General features: G+C 42.7%; 2 protein-coding genes across 7 annotated transcripts; one reads left to right on the forward strand and one right to left on the reverse strand.

The window, feature by feature from the left end:
* The first annotated feature begins 2,139 nt into the window (after window positions 1-2,139).
* LOC107509811 (small cell adhesion glycoprotein) lies at window positions 2,140-20,433 on the forward strand. 5 transcript variants are annotated; one of them, XM_016142626.2, is made up of 4 exons: window positions 2,140-4,404; window positions 5,354-5,425; window positions 18,867-18,944; window positions 19,670-20,433. In XM_016142626.2, the coding sequence occupies exons 2-4, from the start codon at window positions 5,392-5,394 to the stop codon at window positions 19,846-19,848; spliced, it is 291 nt and encodes a 96-aa protein (XP_015998112.1). In that variant the 5' UTR covers window positions 2,140-4,404; window positions 5,354-5,391; the 3' UTR covers window positions 19,849-20,433. The 5 variants fall into 5 exon arrangements, with proteins under 5 accessions (XP_015998112.1, XP_036092449.1, XP_015998111.1 ...); XM_036236556.1 differs by having other exon boundaries at window positions 2,140-4,399; XM_016142625.2 differs by lacking the exon at window positions 2,140-4,404 and adding an exon at window positions 4,464-4,615.
* A 925-nt stretch (window positions 20,434-21,358) lies between these two features.
* On the reverse strand, window positions 21,359-25,672 carry DAZAP2 (DAZ associated protein 2). 2 transcript variants are annotated; one of them, XM_016142621.2, is made up of 4 exons: window positions 25,529-25,672; window positions 24,364-24,482; window positions 23,706-23,951; window positions 21,359-22,807 (listed from the first exon to the last, which is right to left on the reverse strand). In XM_016142621.2, the coding sequence occupies exons 1-4, from the start codon at window positions 25,539-25,541 to the stop codon at window positions 22,679-22,681; spliced, it is 507 nt and encodes a 168-aa protein (XP_015998107.1). In that variant the 5' UTR covers window positions 25,542-25,672; the 3' UTR covers window positions 21,359-22,678. The 2 variants fall into 2 exon arrangements, with proteins under 2 accessions (XP_015998107.1, XP_015998108.1); XM_016142622.2 differs by having other exon boundaries at window positions 21,364-22,807; window positions 23,783-23,951; window positions 25,529-25,670.
* Between the last annotated feature and the right edge of the window lie 873 nt (window positions 25,673-26,545).

The raw sequence follows: 26,545 nt of genomic DNA on the forward strand, positions 1-26,545 counted from the left end.
TGTATGGATTCTTTATTGGACACTGGAAGTCCCAGCACACTGTCCTCCACGTGGACAAGATTGATTCTACCCCAGGTTCAGAAAGCTTTAGACACATACCTGACCTCCAGCTCATCCTCTCTCCTGGCTATAACCCTTTTAATGATGACACAGGCCACAGGCTCCTCTCCTTAATCTACACCTACAACCTTTGATTAATAAGCAAATACCCTTGGAAAGAGGTTACATTTTAGAGCTACATCTAATGGATATAGTCTGTACTTAATGTTAGGGATCTGAGCAGGATGGAAGAAGAAAGAGAATTCCAAGTGAAGGGAAATTGTACATAGTATATTAGTGTAATGGAAATGGCATGGAATTGGAAATTAGAAGTCCTGGATTCAAGTCCTATCATTTGCTTTTGTGAAAACATTAAAAACCAACTTTGAAGTCCTGCCACCCTGATAAACATACTTACACACGATGTGAATGCTCATCCATCTTTGCTTTTGTTTCTAAGGGTGATAGATGTCACTTTTTGTTCAGTCATTCAGCAAGTATTTATTGAGTACCTGCTCGATGCCAAGCACTGTACTATGTACTAGAGAAACAAAGTAAAAAAGTAAGAACTTTATAGGGACAGAATATTGAGCAAGGAGAAAAATGGGCAGGATTTAACAATGGGTTGGAAGTGGACACATGATGAAGGCTCAAGTTTTAAGGAACTATTCTAAGTTAGGCTTGAGAGACTAGAATCTGATGGTGCCAATTCCCTGAAATGGTGACTACAGGGAAAAATACATTGTATGTGGATTCTCTGGCTTCAAGCAACAAACTGACACAATTAAGCAATACAATACATGTTCAAAGGATATTAGTTCATAGAGCTGAAAGAACAACCAGGCTGCAGAAAGGACAAGAACCAGCCCACAGAGGTCTATAGCAGGAATGTGTGGATTGCCCCTCTAGGCAGCTGTCATTGGAAGACTCAGTTTCAGCTGCCTTCTGCCACCGTGTCCTTTCCAGATTCAGATTCCCTGGAGAGAGAATCTGAGTGGCCCAGTTTGAGGGGAGGCATGTTAGTTTCTACAGTGATAGGAAGACCAATAGTGGGGGTGGTAGTAAGGGTAGAATACAAAGAAGTACAAGGAAACTTTTGGGGTGATAGAAACGTTCTAAATTCTGATTGTGGTGATAGTTCAATGGGTGAATACATGTGTCAAAACTGATCAAATTATATACTTTATGTGCAGTTTATTGGGCATCCCATAAAAACAACATAAGGAGTTTGAGAACTTGGACTTTCCAGTAGATACATCCATTAGGGAAATGGAAATACATGTTTGTATTTAGAAGTCATTTTTCTAAGATCTAATTCTGTTATTCTTTTATTTAAAAACCTTCAGAGGATCTCTGCTGCTATATTGGAGAAAAGGTGATGCCCTCCACTAAAAGGCCTGCTTATATTTTAATACCTTTCCTAGAAGGCATTCCAGTTCCTTGGCAGTCAGAATCACTGCTGGGAGTGATACTCCCAAGGAAATTAGAAGGGTGGGGAAAATATAGGCCCCTAGCTTTCCAAAGCCCTCCACGATCTGCTCGGAATGCCCACCCATTCATCTAGTAAAACCCAGTTCAAGCCTTTATGCTACAGGGCTTTCACTGACTCCCATCTCCTAGGAAACCGATCCTTTTTGGAGAGGGTAGCAGAAAGGACTTCTAGGGACTTATGGTCAGTGGGGGAAGACAAGTACCCAAGGTAACCGCTACAACAGAGGCACAACTAAAGTGGAAAATTTTACTAAATTGTGAGCTTGGTACTTCATTTGCATATGGCACTACCGGAGGATTCAGGAGGGCAAAGGAAAGGGCCAATAATTTTGTTTGGGATAGATAGTCTCAGCTACGACCAAATTGTTTGCCCCAATTTACAAAATGGTAAAGTTATCCAAAGGAAAGGTTAGGACTCAGAAGACTGCCATCTTGGCAGCAGCACAAGGGGCTGAAAACCAATAAAATTGGGCAGAAATGAATGTCTCATCCCTTGTCCTGAGGCTTCTGGAAGGTGGTTGTTTTGTTTGTTTTTTAAATTAGTTTTAAGTATACAGTACATTGGTTAGACATCTACATAGTTCATAAAATGATCCCCCGATTGCTCCCTCTCTCCCCTGGCCCTCCACCTAGCCAACATATTAATGCTAATTGCATTCCCTATGCCGTGCTCCCCATCCTCATGACTATCTTCAACTACTAATTTATATCCCTGGAGGTCTTTTGACAAAAGTATGGCTGTTCAGTTTCTGAGGTTTAGCATTTAATCCTTGGAAATATTGGTAGGTCACCACCACATGAGGATTTATTCATCATCTATATGTATGCATCTCTAGAATTAATTGCAAGAATATCACCCAGTACCTGCCTTCCAGCAATTTGAAGAACAATATTGATAGACGAGGTAAGATATCCATAGTACAGTAGAAATATCCAGGATATCTAGGATACACCAAAGAGCAGTACACACACCGCTGACAGTATTGTTTATTTTATGCTAAATTGGTGCTGAGCATGTGCATATTGGCTCCTATTTTTCTGCATGTTTACACTTTGAAAATGAATGGTATGTGCCAACAGGGATAAAATCATGTACCAGCAAACCTTTTATGGTTACATTTTAAAGAGAGAGAGAAAAAAAGATGTTTGCAAGAGACTATTAACCATTAAATTAAATTGTGAAAGTAAAGAAGCAAATCAGTAGAGAGTCAGTTAGCCAGATGGCCTCTGAGAGTCTGCAGTTCTAATAATTTTCAATACATAATGGAATATGCTATGAGAGACCCAGATACAAGAAAAATCTCAACCTTTCCTGGAATCCATGGTCAGCTTATCAGTAAATGCAAGCAATTGTTCATTTTTGGAATTTAATCCTTAGGGCTCGAATTCCCTTTTCTCTTGGATATTCTTTTACCTGAGGGCCAGGCTGATCTTTTTATTAACTTACATATGTCTTCCCTACATGTTACTTTCTTTGACTTTCTTAGAGTGGTAGATATCCCACGCATGTCTTTATTCTTACTGGTCACTGCTGTGCCTTTAAAAATATATTTAAATAAAACGAATTACCAACTTATTCTGTTTTTTTTTTTTTCCTGGTGTTTTTTTTTTTCCCCACCAACCAAATAACATCTTTATGAATGAGAGCAACTACCCTTCCTTATTTTATGCTCTCTGAGACTTTTTGCTTCAGTCTTTGTTCCCCAAATGAACATGTACAATCTCTGTCTCTCTATTGATCTATATAAATACTGATCCCAAACCTAGAGAACTCTTGACAGGAATAAAAAGTAAGCACAGAAATCTGTATCACTCATGAAAGGCAGAGTAACCACAAGAGTTCTAACCCTAAATAGGAAGTCAAGAAAATAGCACTATGTGACAGGTAAGGTTCTAATGTTTTAAAGGTATTAATTCATTATATTCCCACGGTAACTCTGTGAGACAGTATTGTTGCAGATAAATGAAACAAGTTACTTGTCCAAGATCACACAGCACAGCGTTTTCAAAAGCCCGTGTTTATACTATCACATCCTTAGTCATAGAGTTCATCATTAATTTGGAAACATTTCTTGCCAAAAAGAAGTGAGTCAAGAGGTCGCAAAAGTATAGCATCAATAGAGATGCTTACCATGTTCTAGAACCGTGGCCTTGAAATGGTTTCACAGGCATTATCACTTGAAGTCCCCCATTTCAGGGATGAGGGAACAGATTTTAGAGATGTTAAGTAATTTGCCCAAAGTCACACAGCTAGCAAGCTGCGGAGCTAGAACTGTTTGAATCCAAAGTCCATGCCTCTCCACTACCGCAGATGAATGTGGAACAAGGAAAATGCAGGTGGCGAGGCGTTCTCCCCACTTCACCTCCCTGCTTCCCAGCCCGCGGTGTGCCTACTAAGTTGCCTTATCCTCCAAGTTTCTGGACACAGACTTATTTATGTAAATGATATGTAAACTCAAGTAACTTTCCACATTTGTTGAAAATTGTGGAAAGCGGTCAGATCTCAGCCCAGGGTTCAGATCCCATGCTCTCCCGAGCCCCGGGGCGAGAGAGGAAGCGGCTCCGGATGGAGAGTAAAGTGACAATCGGAGAAGGAAAAGCAGCCTTTCCTCCCAGGGGAGCAGAAGCGGCCTGGCGGGCAGAGGGAACCTGCAGAGGGCAGTTTCTCTCCTCTTTTCCTGTCCCACCCAGTCGCCCCCACCCCCTACTCGCGGCCGGCCCCTGCAGCTACTCTGCGAGTCTCTCCGCGGCTTCCCGCAGCGAGTTGCCCCTCGGTGGATCTGCGTGAATCTCTGCGGTTCCCGCCCCCGTCGGGTTCAAAAGGACGCGCGGAGTGGCGCCGGTCCTTCCGCTGCAGCCCGTCCGACTGGTAAGGTGAGCACGCGGAGGAGGGGAGCCGGGGAGGGCGGAGGGCGCGGCGAGCCCGGTCGCCCACGCTCACACTGCAGTCACGTCGGCCCCGGCAGGAACTGAAACCGAGAACGGCCGGAGCTCGGCCCTCGGCTGGAGCCTCCCGTCGCGGCTGCTGGGAACCGGGTGCCCGGGACCGGTGGCCTTCGGAGCGCAGCGAGCCCGCGGGGTGCTGGTAACGCTGGCGGGCTGGGGGCGGGGCCGCGGAGCAAGCCCCGACGTCGGTAGAGGTGTTCGGGGGCCCCCAGGGCGCCGAGGCTTAGGCTGGGCCAAGTGGGGCTCGGCCCTAGTGGCTGGCTGGTGGGGGTCGGTAGGCTGAGCGCGGGTGGCGCAGTGAAGGGAGGACTGCGGGGAGCGGGACAAGCCCGGTCGACAAATTGTGTCAAGACAAAAGGCGACTGAGGACCCTCGCCTCTGGTTTCCTTTGCCTGGGTCCCAGCAGCCACGCGGGCCCATGAGGCTGGGCGCTGGTCCTGAGTTCCCGGGACCTCCTGACACTTAGCGGATGGCTCCGCCTAAACTCCACGCTGCAGAACTGGGTACCTGTTACCACAATTTGGGGAAACTGGGGCCGCTGCTAATTTGCATACCTTCGCCTAATTTTTTCAGGCCTTGAGAAATCTCTTAATTAAATGTGGTGACCCAGTGAAAGAATCTTGGGGTAGAGCGTTCGAAGATAATGCACCCCAAATACAGGAGGGCTCACGGATCTGCTCTTGGTGCCTGTAGCCTGAGGAGATACCCAGGGAAACCAAAAGAGAAGTGTTTGGGATTAGCTCCACAGGGAAAAGAGGCAATGGGGAAGGGATTCGGGAAAATCTAGCGTCAAAGGCTTTTCTGGGATTTCCAGTTGTCTCCAGCCCCAGACAGGGACCCGCCCTGCTCATTCCTGTCTTTGTCCCTCTTCCTACAGATCTGCTCCTTCCTCAAGGTGCCCATCCACTTGCTGCAATGACTAGCCTCCCAACCACTACTTCTCCAGGAGGTAGGTGAAGGTCTTTCCCCAGCAGGAATGGTAGAAACTCGTTCCACCCCCAGCTCAGTCCTGGAATTCCCAGTGGCCTCAGGACCAATGGGAATCCCTTCCCCACCTCTCTCTGCCTGCCTCACTACCCCCACCCTCCCCGCCCCGCTCCGAAGGTACTGGGAGGAAGCGGAAAGCTACTAGAGTATGTACTTCAGTGCAGTTTAAAACTGAGGTCTCATGGACCTGCCCTGGCACTACCACTCAAAGCTTTGTGACCTCGAACACTTTAAGGTCCAGTTTCCTCTTTTGTAAAATGGGAGAAATAGTATCTACCTTAATGAGATTATTTTTGAGGATTAAATGAAATAACCTATATAAAAGGCCTACCCCGTCATGTCTCATATCTAGTAAGCACTCAGTAACATTGGTTATAATTATTGGGTACTTTTTAGAAACCCACCTTTTCCTGGAAAAGAATTGACTGCTTTCTAATTTCACTTCTCTGATGATATACTCCAGCTTCAAAAACCCATTGTTCCTGGAGCTATGCTCAGGCAGAGATCCATCTCTCATCACATTGAGATGGATTCCCACTGTTCGTTTCATAACCAAGCTGAGCTGGACAAACTATCAGATATTCATTGATTGTTTTCATTATATACTTATTGTGGTAAGGGAAGAACAAACACTTGGTTTGTGTATACACCTTTGTTTTCATATACACAGTTTGCATTTGTCATTCTCTGTTTTACTGGTGTGGAAACAGGTGAGTGGTGACCCCAGGGAAGGTCTGAGACAGTGTCCTCTGTGACTAGTAATGCACACAATTCTGTTAGTTGTCTGGTGAGAAATAAGAAATCGAATAGGTAGAAGTTTAGATTGGTTAGCAGGGGCTCCATTAGTGGGGCCCTTCCCCTTGAAGGATGGATGAAGTGTATACAGGCAAAGTGGGGTGCAGAGGGTATTCCAGATAAAGATAATGCCCTGTGTGAAACTACAGAGACTGCATTTCCCCTGAGGGGTGTTTTGGAGGAGAGGACAGAGGACCTCCAGAATAAACTTGCCCATAGAGAAAAGAGGTGATGCTTGGGCAGCTAGCTGAGGAATTAGGACTTAGACAAAAGGGAACTATTTACATTCTTTTCTTTTTTAAAATTCGTGGTAAAATATACATAATATAAATGTTACCATTTTAACCATTTTTTTGGTGCATAGTTTAGTAGTTTAGTTCGCATTGCTGTGCAACCATCACTACCATCCATCTCCAGAACTTTTTCATCTTCCTAAACTGAAACTCTGTGTTTATTAAGTATAACACCCATTTCCCCTCCCCACAGCATTTGACAAGCACAATTATACTTCCAATGTATATAAATTCAACTAGGTACCTCATATAAGTAGAATCTTACAATCTTGGTCCTTTTATGTCTGCCTTATTTCACTTAGCATAACATCTCCAAGGTTCATCCATGTTGTAGCAAGTGTCAGAATTTTTTTGTTAAGGCTGAATAATATATATATTATTGAAATTATATAATTTTATGTATATTATATATATGAGTTATATATATATAATGTATATCACTTTGTATCCATTCATTCATTGATAGATACTTGGGTAGTTTCCACCTTTTGGCTATTGTGAATAATACTGCTGTGAACATGGGCATACAAATCTGTCTTAGAGTCCCTGCTTTCAGTGTTTTTTTCCCAGAAGTGTAATTGTTGGATCACGCGGTAACTATGTTTAATATTTCGAGAAACTGCATACTATTTTCCACAGCAGCTGCACCATTTTACATTCCCCCCAACAGTGCACAAGTGTTCCAATTTCTCCACATTTTCATTTTTGTGTGTTTTTTTTTAATAGTAGCTATTCTTTTGGGTGTAAAGTGGTATCGCATTTCCCTAATGATTAGTGATGTTGACCATCTTTTCATGTGCTTATTGTCCATCTGTGTATCTTTGGAGAAATGTCTAATTGGCTTGTTTAGTTGTTGAGTTGTATGTTTACATTCCTGACCCAATGAGTGACATGAGTGATGAGATATTTTAGGACCTATCATACAGTCCACTGCCCAAGCAAATGCAAGTTCAGAGACAGGAAGGGAGAAATCACGGATAGGGTGTGGGCTTAATACTTTGAAGGATGGGATCAACTACAGCTATGCCACTCTGAACACGCTCAGTCTCCTCTGATCTCGGAAGCTAAGCAGGGTCAGGCTGGTTAGTACTGGGATGGGAGACCACCTAGGAGTACCCGGTCCTGTAGGCATTTTTTTAAAAAAAATGAAGGATGGGATCATTGAGAGCTTGCTGGTCTCTTTCTACCTCCTACCTCTGCCCTATCACATTCTTTTTTCCCCAGATAATCTATAAAGATCTCTTAAAGGAGCGTTGATCTCTTGGAGTGTTAAAAGTGAGGGTCGCATTATGGATTTTATGGGCCTTTGCGCTTTTGCCTTTGTGGGCCTGTTCCCTCCATTAAAAATATATATTCAAAATTATATTTTACAACTGTTGGTATAAGGGAAAATATAATATTAATATAATAAATAATTAACAGTTGTATTTTTAATTAGTAATTGATTGACTTAACAATATTACAATTTCCTTAACCTAAATATTTGATTTTTTCTTGTGAATATAAATTAAAATCACTGAAAACCATTTTCCTGGGCCCCTAGAAGTATCTGGACCCCAGATGCTGTGCCTGCTGTGCCTAGTGCATAAGTCACCTTGTTGGAAGTAGGGGGAGTGGAACCTGGCATTGTGGGCTCTGCCTGTCCTTTGCTACCTAATCACACTAGCCACTTCTTAGGTTTTATTCACTCTGAGTTAGACACTCAGCATTTTTCATCTCGCCCATTCCTTACTGCAACCCTGTGAGCAGGATTTATTCTCATTTTGCAGAAGCAAAAACTGAGGTTCAGGGAAATTAAGAAATTTTCAGAGACATTAAGAAATTCTCCCAAGGGCATGTGGCTAATAATGTCAGAGGCAGAATTTTGTGCCAAGTCTGATTTACTTCAGAGCCTGTGTTCTTTCTGTCATGGTACACTGCTCTCAAAGTCTCACTCCACCCCACTGGCCACTGCACATGAAAGAGAAGGAGAAAGGGAACAGAATTCCAGGGAAGGTTCCCATGGGAACAAGAATTGGGGGAGCCGCCCTGTGTTGGGCAGGTCTAGAGCAAATAAGTAGGTTGGCATACTCAGGTGGCAAATGATCTGATGCCCCAGTGATAAGAGACTTAGGGGAACAAGGGCCACAAAGAAACTAACTGGTATCTGGGTTAGCACACACACACAAAAAAGAGTGAGTGAGCAAAACAAATCTTGAAGTTCATTAGCTGTTGGTTAGGATTTTGGGTGGTACCTCAGACCTTGTGGTCCTCTGCCCCTGGCCTCCCACCTGAAAAAAAAATGGTGCTATAGTCTTTCCAAGCCTGAGAAAGTAAGGAAGAGAGTAACATTATTCTTTTGTTGGACTAGGGGAGAGGAGAGAAATGGGGTAGAAACAGGAGATAATGAGGGGCAAGCTGTAAGCCATTCTGCCCCTTTTATCCCACGCTTAGTTTACTTTGTTGGTCTTAGTTTACTTTGTTGTTATAGTTGTTGTTTGTTTTTTCATTAAAAAGCTATTCCATGCCCTGCAGGGAAAAGCCTTCTAGATCTTGGGCTTGTGTGAGAGAGCATACATGTCTATAGTTTTATTTTAATTTACTTTTTTTTTTTTACAAACATGTAATCATATTACACGTACTGCCCCAGCAATTTACTTTTTTCATCTCACCATATGTCTTCTCCCAGTAATTGCAGATCTACCACATTCTTCCTAACAACTGCATACCGTTTCCAGAACGAATGGCCTGTAATTTACTTAATCACATTCCTCTGCTGATGGACATTCAGATATGTGTCACTCTTGCAAACAGTGCTATGGTGAACAGTCACCCTTTCACCCTTCCCATCTGCTGTAAAATTCGGAGAACCAAACCCAGTGGACACGTAAACAAAAAGCTTCACTGGAGGCAGAGCAGGATGTTTCCAGAACTGAGAGAGTTGCTTGCTAGTGCGCGGTAGAAAGAACCTTAGGATGAAGAGACAGAGTTGAAACCAGGCTCCGACAACCGCTGAGGGACCCTGGGCTTGCTGAGCTGCTTCAGTTTCTTGGCTTGTACGTAATGATAACACCAAACCCACTTACGTAACATTTTTGTGGTGGAAAGAAAATAATGTATGTTTTGTAAACTGTAAATCATAAACACAGATCATAATTCTGGTACTTGAAGCCTGAAGGGGTCATCAGTTCTCAGGACACTCTTGTGACCTTTAGTCTGAGAAAAGCTCTTTGGTATGGAGTGGAGTTGAAAATTTTAATTTTTTTTTAAATTTAATTTTGGAATAAATTTAGATTTATAGAAAAATTGCAAAAATAGTACAGAGAGTTCCCGTTTACCCTTCAGCCATTTCCCCTAATGTCAGTATCTTTCACAACCATGGTAACACCAGAAATTAACATTAGTACAATACTGTTAACTCCAGACTTCACTGAAATTTTGCCAGTTTGAAAATGTGATTTTGAAGTGAATTCAGGTGCTCACTTCAGCAGCACATATACTAAAATTGAAGTGAATTCAGGTAGAACACTTTCAATTTATAAAAATTTCAGAATTGAGACTGGAAAGGTCCTGAGAGTCAGCTAGTTCAACTACCCATTCTGTGCTAGAATTCTCTCTCTAGTGCCTGAAGCATTTGTCCAGTTCTACTCTTTCTGCTGGGGAAGACATCTGTCCACCATTAGTTTCTGCCATTTGTATAGCTCATCCATTGGCATATTTGAAGATAGCATTCAAGTTCTAGGCTACCCTTAAGTTTTCTCTCTGGGCCTTCTCTGGCAAGCTTTTCTTATCTGATATGGGTTCCAAACCATTCACTATGTTGGCCGCTCATCTCAAAATTGTGACATCTAGATACAACTCAGCAGTCTAGGAGTGGTGCAGAGGAGGCCTACACCGTTGCCTCCATGATAAGAGACAATATTTATATTAATGGTACTTAATATAACAGCAAGTTTTAATTGTTTTTATTATCGAATTATCATTGTTAGAAATTTGGAAGGTAAAGGAGAGCATATAATAGAAGAAAATAAAAATCTTTCCAAACTCTACAACCTAGATTCCACTCTGGCTGCTGTTTTGGGGTATATCCTCACAGTGTGCATTGCTTTAGAGTGACCCCACTGTGATCTTTTATATATGCTGCTACTAGGCCATAGCCTCTGCATTCTTTCCTATCCTCCATTCTACCCGTGAGTAACTGGTTTCTTGGACCTAAGAACAAGGAGTCTGTTAAATTCTCATCTTGTTCAATTTGGCCCATATCTCCAGTCATTTGAAATCTGTTTATTAGCGTCCTAGTGTCCCCTTTAGCTTTGAGTTTCTCACAAATTTGGTGACCCTTCCTGGGGTCTTTACCCAAAGAGCACTAAGCCCATGTGGAAGGCGCCTATAAAGTGGAACACCAAAACAACAACAACAAAAAACTTGCAAAAAAATTGAATATTCAATATATTTGAAAAACAAAAAAGCCAGAATCATTATCATAAGGGACAACTTATATTATTGGAGTTTCTTTCTTTCTACCTGCCCTATGATTTAATATTTTTATTCTGAATTTCATAATGGCCTTACTTTGGCCCTGGCATGATTTGACATAATAATATTAATTCGAAAAGAACTGAGGTCAAATCCCAGTGGAAGAACCTCTGCTTAGACTGGCATCATTCACTTCATTCCTTAACAATGACTCTCCTACTTAGTCCTTATAGCCAGGCTGTATTATTCCACAAGGATATTATAAACAGTCTTAGCCTATGTTCTGTGATGAGCTGCTCTCTACTCATGTAGCACCTTCAAATCTCCTTGAACCCCCTCCACATCCTCACTCTCAATTAATGACCATGCATTCTATTTTTTTTGAACAAATTAAAGTTCTCAGAAGAGAACTGCCAAAGACTTCCACTCCCTCCATCTGCCTACGACCTGCCTCTGTGCCCATGTACATGTTAAACACATGAATAATGAATGACCCCTGCTCGGTCTGCAGCCAGCTCCTCTGTTTGTGCACTAGATCCTATCCCTTCAAGGTCATGGTTCTCCCATGCATTATCAATGGTTCCCTCTCTCTAGAGTCATTCCTACCCATACATGAACATGTTGTCATTTCTCCCATCCTAAAAAAAAGCAAAAACAAACAAAAAACTTGAACTCCCTCGCCACCCTAGCTATAGTTCATTTCTCTGCTTACCTTTACAGGGGGAAAAAATGTTTATCTTCTGCTTTCAGTTTCTCTCCTTCCATTTTTTTCTTGAACCCACTATTAACCAGGGGTCTATACTCAGCACTTCACCAAAGCTGCTCTTGTCAAGGTCATTTATGACTTCTGCTTGGCCAAACACAGTGGTCCTTGTACATGTTCTATTTGGCCTCTACACCTTAGTCCCTTTTGCTGTTTTCGCCCTGGGCTTAGTCCTTGGTCCTTTCTGCCTGTACTTACTCCCCTGGTGGTCTCACTCAGTCTCGTTGTCTTAAACATGATGACTTTTAAATCTCCACTCCAGACCTTTTACCAAAATTCCAGTTTAACCTCTGCACTTGGATATTTAATAAGCAATTATATCCATAATTGAACTTTGGATCTTCCCTTTCGAATCTGTTTCCCATCTTGAGCAATACTGCGCCTTCCCTCCCTTCAGTTACTAAGGCCCCAAATCTTGGTGTCGTCCTTGACTCCACTTCATATCCCGTCAGTCTTAACTTCAGAATATATCCAGAATCCCACCACTTCTTCGCTCAGCTGCTGCTAAACCCAGTGCTTTTGTGTAAAATTAGGAAAAGGCTCCCCCTTTTGGTGGATGCAGCTGTGCCCTTGTGCTGAGTACAAATCTGCTTATACTCCTGCCCCCACCTTCCCACTGCCCCATTGTCCACACACAGTCACAGGGATCCTTTAAAATCGATTTCTGTTGCAACTACCTATTGCTGCATAACAAACTGCCTCAATATTTAGTGACTTAAAACAGTAACAATTTTCTTAAAATTCTGTGAGTTGGCTGGTTAGTCCTCTTCTGGTTTCACCTGTGCTGAGTCATACAGCTGCAATTGCTGGAAGGTCTGCTGGGCTCGATGACCTTGCTTACACGTCTAGCAGTTGGTCCTGGCTGTCAGCTGAGCCTGGGGAGCCTCAGTTTTCCTCCATGTGGCCTCTCATCCTCTAGTGGGCTGGATCAGGCTTCTTCCTTACAACATGGTGGTCTCAAGGTTTCAAAAGTGTGGTCTTTGGAATTTCAGGCCTCATCCCAGACCTTAAGGAATCAAAATATGCATGTTCTACCTGATCCCTAGGAGATTCATACACACAGTAAAGTTTGAGAAACACTGCTTTTAAAATGTAAATCCAACCAGTCTCTGCCCAAAAGCCTCTAAAGGGTTTTCATGTCACTCACTGAAAAAGCTAATGACCTTCCATGGTCTAAATCAGCGGTCCCCAACCTTTTTGCCACCAGGAACGGTGCTCCTATAAGAATCTAATGCCTGATGATCTGAGGTGGAGCTGAGGCAGTGATGCTAGCATTGGAGGGCAGCTGCAAATACAGATGAAGCCTTGCCCACCACTCGCCTCCTTCTATGACCTGGTTCCTAATAGGTTGCAGACCAGTATCCCTGGCCTACAGCACCCATGTCATACAGCCCTTGACTTCTCTCTCCTTCCTTTCCTTTTTGCTCCCTCCAGGTTACTTCTATGTTGCGCCTTTAACATTCCAAGTAAGCAGTGGCCCCAGGTACTTTTCAATATTATGGATAGCCTTACCTTGCTTGAACTTATTATTCCCTTTGCCTAGAATGTTCCTACCCGAGGTCTGTTCATGGCTGCCTCCCTCCCCTTCTATAGATTTTAATGTGGTAAAACTATACAGAATATAAAATATACAGCTTTTAGGTCTGCAGCTCTGTGGCATTAAGTACATTTACATTGTTACACAACCATCACCACCATCCATCTCCAGAACTTTTCATCATCCCAATAAATACACACTCAATAAATATTTGTTGAATTAACTTTTTAATTTCAAACTGAAACTTTACTCATTGAACAATAACTCCCCTTTCTCCCCTCCTTCCACCTCCTAGTAACTACTATTATGTCTCTATGAATTTGACTATTCTAGGTACCTCATATAAGTGGAATCTTATATTTGTTCTTTTGTGACTTATTTCACCAGCGTAATGTCTTCGAGGTTCATCCATGTTGTAGCGTGTGTCAGAATTTCCTTCCTTTTAAGGCTGAATGATATTTCATTATATGTATATACCACATTGGGTTTATCCATTCATCTGTTGTTCATGAACATTTGAGTTGTTTTATTTTTTAGTTATATGAATAATGCTGCTATGAACACTGATGTACAAAGATCTGTTTGAGTTTGTGCTTTCATTTCTTTTGGATATGCACCTAGAAGTAGAATATCTGGACCATATGCTAATTCTGTTTAATTTTTTAAGGAATTGTGAAGTGTGGGCTGTTGTTTGTTGTGTTCACTGATCTATACCCAGAGCTTAGGACAGAGCCTGGCACAGCGTACACACTCAATAAATACTTGTTGAATTAACTTTTTAATTTCTCTATGTTCCAGAACTCTCAGTCTAAAAAGGATGTGCAGCTTGTCTGAGCACTTGCTCATAGTGGTCCCACATTAGCTCCTAATACTTACGATTTCAAGATCGAGGCCCCCAAAGCGGGCCCTAATAACTTATTCTAGAATTTTACTGGGGAACTACATCAAGATCACCAGCTATTTACGGAATCCACCTTCATTCTATGGCTTGTCAGGCTCCTGGGCCCTTTTTTCTTGGAAGCTCCCATGTCACCAATAGTGATCCCATTGCATGTTCTTTCAGTGCCCTTGGATGTCATTTATCTGGATCCTGCTTAGATTAGTATGGTACTTTCTGGGTAGTATTCCTTCTCTCGAGCTCACTTCTCCATGTCACCAAGATCCTGCTGTTCCTTTTATGAAAAAATCATTCTCTTTGATAGGAGACAGAGGCAAAAAGAGTTGGGAAAATTCTGCTTTCCCTGTTACCTCCAACCTGACACCTTCAGGCTCAAACAGCAAGCTTATTTCTTTCCCTGTTCTTCCTCCAAATATGACATTAAATTTGTTTGTCAACTTGAGCTGTATAGAGCTTCCTGACACTATTCTTCTGAGTCTCTGACAGCCTCTAATACAGGCATTTCTGCTATAAAACTTTATGTGCATTTTTCTAAAGACCCACATTTGAAATTACATTACAGAAAATGAGCTTACAGGAAGAACAGGACTGGGGCAGGCCACTTGAAACTGACGAAACTTTGTAACAGTACGCTAAAAATACAACACAAAAATCTCAATTAAAATATTGATTGTTAAATCTCCACCAGCATTTGAACCTTGGATCCCTGTCAGTCCTTTGCCCGCTGTGTCCTAGGATGTGTGCTTCCACCTATTAGAAGTAGGTTCCAAAGAGCCTTCACTTCCAAAAGAGACCATGTTCATCAAAAATAAAAATCTGATGGAGGGTCTGCCTTCTTCATTATTCCATGGTTTCGTATAGAAGTTTCTTTGTACTTCTTTCATTTGTACTTATTGCTTCACCAGATGGCTTAATGTAAGTGGAAACTGTCCAATTACTGCATCCAAAGAAGGCACTTCTATTGAATTTTATGTTTCTCAAGGTCTTTTAATATTGCTGAAATGTTCCCTTTAGTCGGAGGAAGTTTGCCTCAATCACATCAAACACAAAAGCTGGAAAAGGTGCTTACAAACCAACACTACTTCCGCATTACACTGATGTCATTCCCTATTTACCAATTGCCTATGAACAAATTCACATTAAAGGAGCATTCTTTGAAACACAATAGTCTGGATTTGATTGTGGTCATCTGATTTTTCTTCTGCCTTTATTTGTATCTTTTAAACTCTTGAACTTTTTGGAAAGCTGCCTCATAGTTATTGTTCATTACCTTTTCCTCTTTTTCCCTATTAGAAAAAAAAAAGGGACAGTGGTAGGAAGGTTTAGTATGAATACCTTGCTTGGGCTTTGGAGCGGGTAGCCCTGGATTCAGATCTTGGCTACATCCACTGTTTCACCATGTATATTGTGGGTCATGTCACTTAAACATCCCCACCCCCACCCCGCTCCGCAAGGGAGCAGGGCTCAGGGTCTACATTAGCAAATAAAAATACCTCTTTGAAGTGACTGGTGTTCTAAGGATTGATAATTACGTCTATAAAGCACATAGCATGAAGCAGATACTTAGTAAATGACAGCTGTTAAAACTGGGATCCTTTGCAGAATTTTCCAACTGGGAATCATCTTCCCTCCCAGATTCTCTTTCCAGGGACTCATCCATATCTGTTCCTTAAACCCTCACTAAAATCAACTCCACGGTTGGGTCCCTGGTTGCTCTCATCACTGCTGCTTCCTAACATCTATGACAGTGCCTCTAGCACATGGTAGATGCATATTTCTTGTTGTCGAATGATTGAACCGAATCTTACATTTATATTTAGGCTTCTGTACATACATTATTCTTCTTAGTACTTTATCTTAAGTTCTCAAGTGTTTAAGGAAGACCGGATAAGAACAGCTGTGCAGAATTCTGAGTCAATGGTGGGAAGATGGATGGAGTGCAGCCCTAGGAGATTTGGGGGAATAAAGTGTGTGTGGTGAGGGGCAGCAGTCTGAGGCAATGATCAGGTCGATACATCTCCAGGCTTTTCTTTGATGGAAGTCACAGTGTAATCTCGAAAGTGATATCCCATCACTTTTGTTGTATTCTGTTTGTTAAAAGCAAGTGTCTTGGTCCAGCCCACACACGGAGAGGGGCTTACCCACGGGTGTAAATACCAGAGGCCAGATCACTGGGAGCCATCTTAGAAGCTGCCCGTCAGACTTCCGTTTTACAAATCAAGAAACAGAGGCTCAATGAGGTTTAATTACTTCCTGAGGGTCACCTAATTATATGCTTCGTAGGAGTCAAACACAAAACACTTTCCCTTTTAATCACTAAGCATATAAACAAAGTCAACTTAATCATATTTTAAGTAGTAGCTACTATGTAATGCTTATAGATGTTCTTATTTAATTTTTACAAAAGGCCCACAAAGTTGGTTAATATAATCCCCATCCCTAACAGATGAGAAGCAATGAATGAATCAAAAGATGTAACGATTTGCCCAAGGCCGCAAAGTAGCTGAATGTATCCCCATTCCTAAGGAAAGAGTGGAAGAGGGTTTGGCCTGACCGTGGGAGGTGGGGCACTCTAGGCAGCCCACCTCTGCTTCCTCTGTTACAGGACCAGGATGGTTCATCAGGCCTCCCCTTGGCCTGTGTGAAAATACCCCTCAACACCATTGTCCCCTCTTAGGACTGCTCCCAGGCTCACCAGACCACCGCTGGTGAGTTAATTTCACTTGGCCCTAGCTGGAAACCTGAAGGTGTCAGATACTGGACAAGAATAATGCTCATGTCTGTGCTCCAGCCACACTGGCCTTTGAGTCCTTTGTCTCAGAGGTTTGACCCAGCCTCTTCTCTGCATAGGATGTGCTCTACTTCCTGTTCTTTTTACCCTATAAACTCCTACCCCTGCTTCAGCTCCTAACACAAATCTTACTTTCTGAGACTGTTCCTGCTGGAAGAGTAGAGCAGGCTCCTCTGCCACATGCTGTCTTAAGTAACTGAATGTTTTCTTTGTCACGATCATCATAGTTCATAACTAGGAACGCTGGTGTGGAAGGTAAGCTCCACGAAGGTAGACCATGTCTGGTTTGCTCACCATTATATCCCCAAAGTGCCTAGCACAGTACCTGGCAGAGAGTAAGTAGTTAATGAGTGCTGCTATTATTATCTAGTGAAAGAATACTGAGATGCCTCCTGTGGGTGATCCAGGATGGGCTGGCCTGTTTTTCCCAGGGTACCTCTGTCCTATAGCAACCTTAACTTAATTGTTACCTTTTCAAACTTTTATACCAAAATGCTAACTAGGGGAGAACTGAAGGACTTCCTGACTTCCCATGTAAACATTTTAAAGGGACTTCTAGAAACCACTAGTTCTGTAGTGTTCCCAACCAGTGTAATGACTTTAGGTTTGGGACTTTCAGGCTCTGAAGGATAAATAGACCCAATAGAAGGAGGAGGTATGGGATATATTTTAGGGTCAAAGAGGCCTTGTTTCAAAACCTGTCAAATTCCAGGGCCTACTCTGGAAGTGTAAAAGGGTTTTAATAAGGAAGGAACCTTATTTCATTATTTAAAAATAATGTTTACAAAAAATTTGTAAAAACATCCAAGAAATACACGTGCTATATAAATATCTGTACATGTATATACATTCATCATTTGATTTCATTTATGTAAAAATATGTATTTGTAATAATAGTTTACCCTATTGAGTTACTTACTGAGTCACAACAACACTATAAAGTAGATACCATTATCTCCATTGAAGATGAGGAAGCTGATCCCAGAGAATATGTAATTTTCTCACAGCTAGTATAGGACAGAGCTCAGATTTGAACCTCATTAGTCAGGCTCTAGAGCCCACACTCTTAACTACTATATTAGAAAGAGAGAAATCCATCAAAATGTTTACTGTCTTTGAGTGATGGTTTATTTTTCTCCTCTAATCTCTGCATTTCATATATGGATATACTATAGGAGTTAAATGATAAGTTTTTGGATAGGGAAGAAGGTAAGGGGTGAAATTTGAAAGACAAACATGGTTTAGAGAAATACTGCCATTCGTGACAACATGGATGGACCTCAAGATAATCATGCTAACCGAAATAAGCCAGACAGAAAAAGTTGAAAATCACATGATATCACTTATATGTAAGATGTAAACCTAAAAGCAACAAATGAGCAGGACAGAGACTCATGGACTTGGACTATAGACTAGTGGTTACTAGTGGGGTGGGAGAGGATGGGGGAGGTAGACATGGTAAAGGGGGTCAAATATAGGGAAATAGGGGGAGGGTGAAGGGTGAGGGGGGTCAAATATATGGTAGCTAAAGGAAACTGGACTTCGGGTGGTAAACACACAATAGAATATACAGATGTCAAATGATAATGTATACCTGAAAATTATATAATTGTATTAACTAATGTTACCCCAATAAACTTAATTAAAAAAAAATTTTAATAATAAATAGAAAAAAAGATAAAAGACTAAATTATCAAGCTAAGATTAGGTACAAAAAATATGATATATTTTGGGGGTAAAAAAATTAAGCTTGCCTCACCCTTCTTTCCCCAAATTTAATAAATCTGCTTTGGACTCACCAAAAATATATATATATAAATAAAACAAAAAAATTTACTCCATTTTCTTTTCCACTTTTCTAAATTTTCCAGAACTGATGACCACCCCAATTCTGAAGGCCACTGAGGCCCTGTCCCCAGAAGCTGAAGCCAGCACAGCACTCATTGCAGGTAACAAAGGCTGAGTCAAAACCTTCAGAGTTCAGGGACCTTCTGAGTTCAAGGGCCATCTCGCTGCAGAGACAGCAATGAACCCAGTGTGATAAACTAGAATTTTCCCTAAACAGGAAAGCACCACAAATGAGAGACCAAATCCATGAATGGGCTTGTTTTGGCGTGTAGATTCTCTCTCTCTTTCTCTCTCTCTCTCGCACGCACGCACGCGGGACTCTGAAAGACATCGAGGCTTCTGTTCAAGGCATTGCCAGTAAATGATAGGTTGGGATGTAGCCACAAATAGATATAGGTACATATGGGCACTACACTCCAGTATGTGGGTAGGGACGAGGATATGTGTGGTTTGTCAACTGGGTGAGCAAGAGGATGGGAGGGAGCAGAGAACCCCCTACAGGATGGCTATGGATTAAAAAAACCCTTCCTGTTGGGATAAGCTATTTCCTGTTTGCCTCCTTCCTGTTTCTGTCATAATCATCAGGAACTGGTTGAGAGGGAGTTCAAAAGCCTGTCCTTAGTTTAAGCACCAAGAGTTAAGGTTTCATGTCCCATGGAAGCAGGGCTTGGTGGGAGAATATGGATTTGGAAGTGGACACTAATTGACTAGAACAGGAGGATCCTTATGAAAAGTGAGGGAATTGTCTAATTCAGAGGACCCGATGAATTACTGAGACCTCCTCAATCCTGAAACCTCTCTCTGTATTTTCCCTCTCCTTTCCAAGTTGTTATTACCGTGGTCTTCCTCACCCTGCTGTCAGTCGTGATCTTGATCTTCTTTTACCTGTACAAGAACAAAGGCAGCTACGTCACCTACGAGCCTGCAGAAGGGGAGCCCAGCACCATCCTTCAGATGGAGAGCGACTCAGCCAAGAGCAAGGAGAAGGAGGAATATTTCATCTAATGATTCCTGGGCCCCAAGGAGCTTATTCAGGCTCTAGTGAAAACACATTGACTATTTAATTTATTAGATGAAAGTTTTACCTGAAGCCAGAGAGCAGCCTTGATTGATATGGGCAAACCTGAGCTCCTTCCAGAACACAGGCCCAAATTTAACATCACCGATGCCAGGAACCAGGGACAGAGAAAGCCACTTACAATGTTGTTGGCCAGGCCTCTGTAATACAGCAGTGTTTGTGACTGACCGACAAGGTGGAGGTATACCAAGCAACATTTGAGTATGTGCCCAGTCATCTTCAATTTTTCACAGGTCAAAAGGAAGAAGAGAGTTAGGGTAACTGGCTGTTCCTGCCCCTACCTGGTCACCTAGTGACAGTCCCAGTGGAGATAGCGTTCATGGAAGTTCTTCCCAGAGGCTGGATACCATAGTAAAAGGCTGGGCTAGAAGTGGTAGGAGACTATAGAGACTTTACCTCCCGATGAATGTGTGACATCCCCTAATCTGAGCCCTTCTTTTCCGTATTCCCCAACAACCTCATACTTAATGCTGTTTTTATCAATTAAAAAATTTTCGGATCCAGAAATCAGATTCTTGTCTGCAGGAAAGAACTGCCTTTACATTTTGACTGATCCCTGCCTAAACTTTCTTGCCATCATCTTTTGCTTGTTTAACTCTTTTGCATATATTCTCTCTCAAGCAAAAGGACCCTAGAGAAGTTTCTAAAGTTCCCAGAACAATCTCAGATTTGAAACAAAGATGGTTCCGGGAAGCTTGTCCCAGAGGAGTGTCATTAGAAATGTACCCTGGGAGATGGACGATTTATCCTCCATACTGGCAAGGACTAGTTTCCCATAATTCATTCTCTGGGTACACAGAGGGAACAAGGAACAATCTACCACTTTCCCACCAGTGTCCTTTGGATCAAGCCGAGAAGTTTCTTGGATCTGTCTCAAAATGAGGCATGTTTAAAAGACACAAGTTTTTTGGTAGAGATCATTAGTTCCCCAGATATTTTACTTTGGAATTAAGCTAGATCTCCTTTAGATCTTAAGTGTATAGCCTCCATTGTCCAAGCTCAAGTCCACCCCAAGTTAAGACTCAAGAGTTGAGGAATCAATCTTGGCAACCTAGACTCCAGTTTTCAGTATTTCTCCACACAGAACTTTGGAGAAACTGGTCACCCTGAAATTACATAAATTCTAAAACATTTTCCTCAAGTCAAACTTTAGGGCAAGTTAGAAGAATCAACTGTTCCCTTATTTCTAAATTTATATTCTGAATTCCTCTGGCATAATAGACTTTTAAGAATCTGAAAGAGCTTAAGAAGCGACGAAAAGTTAAACATCTTAATGGAACTCATGAAAACGGTCATCGTAGCCCTTGTCCTCCTGCATTTATTTCAAAACCTTCGATTTAAAAAAAATAGCAGCAGTACCTAACCAAATTCTAGATGGGATATTAAAGCTATCAATATAAGAAATCTAAAAACAAGCTGAGTAAAGAATCCTTGAAGTGAGGTGTAATGCAACTTCATCACTTTATTCAAATCTTCAAAATAGTCTTTATTCTACATTTTTAGTATAAAAAAATCCACAAGTTAAGTGCACCACAGTGTAGAGAGAGACATACAACGCTGAACTTCCATAACAGTCAATGGTACAGTCAAACATCACATGTACAGAACACAAAATTTAGATGAACTGAAATTATAAGATAAAATAAAATCCAATTGCCAAAAATAAAAATCAAAATATTAAGGATCCCTGAAATATTCTTAACCCTAAGGAGATTTCACTGGACTCAAGTCATTTTGTAGTGAGGTGTTCACAATGACCCCGTTAACCCAGCTTAGGAATTCTTGGGAGCCATGAGTGGCTGCATCAGACACTTGGACAATAAACAGTGACCAATTTGATTTGAAAACTCCCCTTAATTTGGCTTTATAGTCATCAAGCTTGTGAAATACATCTTCCTCTTTGCCCCTCCCCCCGCCATTTTAAACAAACTTGTTTACTGTACAGTTTACATTGCTATCCTTTGTTCGAACAAGCTTAGTTTTTCTGGCACCAAAGCAAATTTGGGTTTGGTTCATGTATGAAAAGACAACCTATGAGGAGGGTCCAAAAGGCACCCTCCACTTTTGCCTGAGGAAATGCAAACGCAGAAGTAATGGGGTCTGTGCTTGAGGCACAGAGGGGATTTCAGAGGATCCTTGTGAAAGACTAGTTAAAAGATGACAAGTGGGGAGAAGTGCAAGGAGAGAAGGAAATTAGTCTGACTGGCTTTCTGTCCTGCACCATTGATTCAATGGAGAGTGGCGGGAGGGAATGGAAGACTAGGGCTGAGGGTAGGATGTGGGACAAAGGATGGAAAGGAAAAGGCAGACAACTAATGCGTTTCATTTATAACAAGTAATATAAATCAAAGACATAAAGGAGATTAAAGACCAATCGGAATAATTTGGCAACTTTAATTCTTAGGAAGATCAAAGTTCCCTCCAAACCTAATTTGATGTTTTATTACTAAAAGCAAAGACCAGTATGGTACAGTATTACTCCAGAGGAATTAAAGGAAGATCCTTAGGGCTGCTTCACCCACATTCATTTTATGAATGGATACCTCCCCTACCTCAAAATGCTTTAGGGAGGTACTGCTACCATTACGTGGTTCCTTATTAAGTTTGAAAAGTGCCTGAAAGTTTGGGCACCAGAAAGACACCCCAACCACATGTGTCTAAACTGCAACTTCAGGTTAATATGACTAAAGCAGTTACATTGTGAGAAGTGCTGAAGGTATGTGATGTCTTTCCCGGCACAGAGGTGGCCTTGGTTCTTCACCAGATGGTGTAGCCACCATCTGAACCACTCATGAAGAAGTTTCCCTTCCGCTGAGTTACAAGGACATTGGCTCCCTGCATGACTGCAAGCTGAGCAGCATTGGGAGGGCATCCAGGGGGTGGAGGCTGAAAAGACAAGACAAGATTGATTGGGCACAAGGCAGCTAATACAAAGGAAGTAGAGAACCTGCTAGGAAGATGGCAATGTGCTGACCAATAGCATCTCAAGGAGCTAGTTCTGCCACCAATCTTGGTTCTAAAGCAGGTATGTGAACCCAAAGATACAAACAGGAAAGGGAGCCTACCACTTATTGAAAGGATTCCAGCTCCAAAATAAAGCCTATGGATACCTTCTGCATATGGGTAGGCCAGACCCATAGGCATTTTCAGTGATTTCCTACCCATATTCCAAAAACAGATGGGGTGCCAGGTCCATGGCCCCTATACCACAGGGTCCTGCTATAGTTTTCAAATGACCTTGGGATAACCAAAAGGCTCTACCTAATAACACCAATTCCTACCTCATCTAACATGTGGTGAGTAGACAGGCCTCAAGGCCTAGCAAGGACCATTTGGGCTAAATTCCCATGTACAGGGTAGATAAGTAGGAGACATAACTAAAATCCTTAGTGTCTTTCTAAAAGCTACTTAATAGAGATTTTGCATTCTATTTTTTTAATCATCATGGTCTCTAAAAAAGTGTCATGCTGATGGCAAATATTAAGTAAATACTATGGAATGAATAAGGAACGTTACTAGACCAGTTCACTGTACCAAAGTGAACTGAAAAAAGAAGCAGGCAGGACTCCTAAGGCAGGAAAACAAAGGAATCTGCTTAACTCAGACCCCACATGCTACTAGTCTGCCACAGTGCTGCCCTCTCAACCACTTTCTGCCTGACTAGTGAATGTCACTGGTTGCACCAATACCAGCAAGTATTATCAAAGGATGGTGAAAGATGAATACGTAGTCATAAAAAATTAAAATACACAAGGGATGAGTTTTCTGACAAGGTCATACTCACAGGAATATTGCCAGCAGTAGCCCCAGCTCCAAATCTGGCACCTGCATCATACCCTCCTTCCACCACCACTGTTGAACCAGGTGGATAGATGGGGCCAACTGGATAATAAGCCATGGGGACTGTAGAACCTAAAGGTCCAACAGCCACAGACTGGGCCATGGGAAGATACAGTGAGGTGCCAGGAAATGCAGCTGACATGGTGGGGACTGTGGCAGCCCCTGGGTGTACAAAGCTCGGACGATAGAGCTAGAAGAGGCAGAAGAGAAGGTAAAGTGTTACTTTAAGACATTCCTATTTCAGATTTCATTCCTATTTCCTCTTTAATGAGTCAATTCCTAATTCTCATTGTGCGGAACACAATCTATGAGTTATACAAGTTGCCCTTCTACTAACACTCAATAGTGTCCTGCTATAACTAATATTTGCCTCAAGGAATGCAAAATCATCTTCAGCCTGTGTCAGATACATAAAAATAATCAGATAATGCATTCTGAACCCCTCAAAATTAATGAACTATATATTGTTTTAGATTATTTACATGAGCACTCTCTTCTGTTTGTGAACAGTAGATAAATATGTGGAATTAGACTTAGCTAAGGACTGAAAATGTGACCCAAAAGTATTCTCAACCAGTTCAAGTCTAGTAAACTGGAAGCACCTCTGAGTAGGCAGGTGGAGCATCAGTATAGGGTGGAGCCTGAGGAAGATGCAAGGTCTGAGGGTACACTGGATTCCCAGGAGGCTGTACAGGGTAGGTTGGCTGCGTAGGATATTGACCTGGAAGACAAGAAAAAGTACATGTTCCCTACCATGCCCAGCCACTAAAATGGGGGGAGTGCCTACTGGGTAACTGACCTAGCAGGAGCAAGCAGAAGGGGATTTTCAGACTACTCTGGATGGCCTGATTCCTGGAATCAAGAAAGTGAGCATTCTATTTGCACCCTTATCACTGAAGATGTTAGATTCTAACTGGACAGGAAAGGTGCTCTTTCCACTATTACTATACCAGTATAAGACGAAAGTCCAGCTGGGACCCAGTTCCTTCCAGAATGCATGACAAATCTGGTCACCCGTTCTTGCCCATGTTTCAAGGGTGCATCCTACCTCTGCTCTGGGTAGTCGCCACAGGCCTGGTTGTAACTCGCTAAGACCTAGCGAGTAACGATGGTTATGATTATTTACCTCACAGATGCCTGCTCAAGGTCGACTTCAAATTAAAAGAGTAAATGGTGGAAGTGAACCTTGAGACCAGACAGGGTGAAGGGGAATGTCCTGACTTGAGAAACTGAGGTCGTGTTCTACCAGACACACTGATACCATCACAGGAACCGGGAGAAGTTCTGACCGCCAGCGAAAGGAAATGGAAAGCAACCCTTCAGGCCCTGGCCCGCCCACCAACGCCCACGCCTTTTCTAGTTAAGCCCGTGGGCCTGCCTGTGGTTCCGGAGCACAACACCCCGCCTTTGCCGGCTCTCCATTGGCCTACCCAAATCCCTGCTCTAGCTCCTCATTTGCTCCTGCAGATGCCCATCGTGACAAGCTCTCCCCCCCCCCCAAATACCCCCTCCCCCGGCCAACCGCGAGCCCGCAGCTCCAAACTGCGCCACAGAGTTTATGGGGGAAAGGGCCGGGGTGGGGGGGCAGAAAGCAACCGTAGTTCGGGGATGACGAAGGCGTCTGGCGCAGCCCCCAGGACTGCAGCCGGCCGAGGAGCGCGGCGCAGCTCGCTCCAAGCTTGGCGTTGGGTGACCCTGAGCTCCAGGCCCACTCGTTCCGGGCCAACACTACTCCCCCCAACGGCCTTAGCCTTCCCCTGTCCTTGCCTTTGCTGTTCATGGTGGCTGCGGGTCCGGTTCGGCTCGGCGTCGCGGACGGTTATTTTTTTCGTCCTCTTCCTGTTCGTAGTCACTTCCGTGCCACGTGACGACTCGTCCTCCTAGCGTCACCCGATGTCCGAGTGCCGCTGCCACCGGAAACCCAGCCCCTTTGCCGGGCCTCCAGTAGCTAAAGGGAGGGCCCGCGTGATCCCGCCCACTCGCGTTGGCCCCGCCCAGTAGGTCACTTCCTGCGACCCTCCCACCTCTGTCCTTCGACTGGAGTAAAACCAAAATTATACGAGTACAGGTTTTACCTATAAACAGGACCTTTTCTCTAGGTTGGGCTTTCGGAGGCAGAATCATTAATTTATTTTCACCTACGCGCATCAGCTCAAGGTCACCTCACCTTGATAGCCTTTCCAAGAGAGGCATAGATTTCTACAAATTTCTTTGCCTGATCTGCGCTCTCCAGATCTTGTTCTATATCACTGGTTCCCTTCCTGCTAAACCCAACTTCATCCTCAACTCCGTAGAGATTTATTTTGCCTATCCAGCTCACATCTATCCTCTGAATTAGACCATCGCTTGAGTCTTTGCCGCCTTGTCTGTTCTACTGACAGGCTGCTGGTATTTACTTATGTGTAACTGTCTCCCTCACCAAAAGGAAGGGTCTGCTGTGTTGTGCCGTCCACAACAGCTAGCACTAAAACTGGCATACTCGTAGTACCCAAGGAGTGCCGGTGGCCCGACCCTTCTTTTGGCACCTGTTATAGGTGACTTGTGGGGTGCCTTTTTGTTTTCTCTGTATCGCTTCGCCTCTACCTCAATTGTCCCACAAAGGCAAAGATGCCATTCTTTAGGGCAGCTATTAAGTTTTTCTTCTCCATCTCTAATTTTAAAATATCTGCTGAGCACTTGCTATGTGCAAGTACAGAGATAAAGCTGAACAAGACTTATTTTCTCATGGAGTTTACATTATATATTGTAATAAGAATAGTATTAGAAAAGCATCTGAAAAGAAAA

The sequence above is a fragment of the Rousettus aegyptiacus genome, unplaced genomic scaffold (assembly GCF_014176215.1).
Source record: "Rousettus aegyptiacus isolate mRouAeg1 unplaced genomic scaffold, mRouAeg1.p scaffold_m13_p_2, whole genome shotgun sequence".
Taxonomy (NCBI): domain Eukaryota; kingdom Metazoa; phylum Chordata; class Mammalia; order Chiroptera; family Pteropodidae; genus Rousettus; species Rousettus aegyptiacus.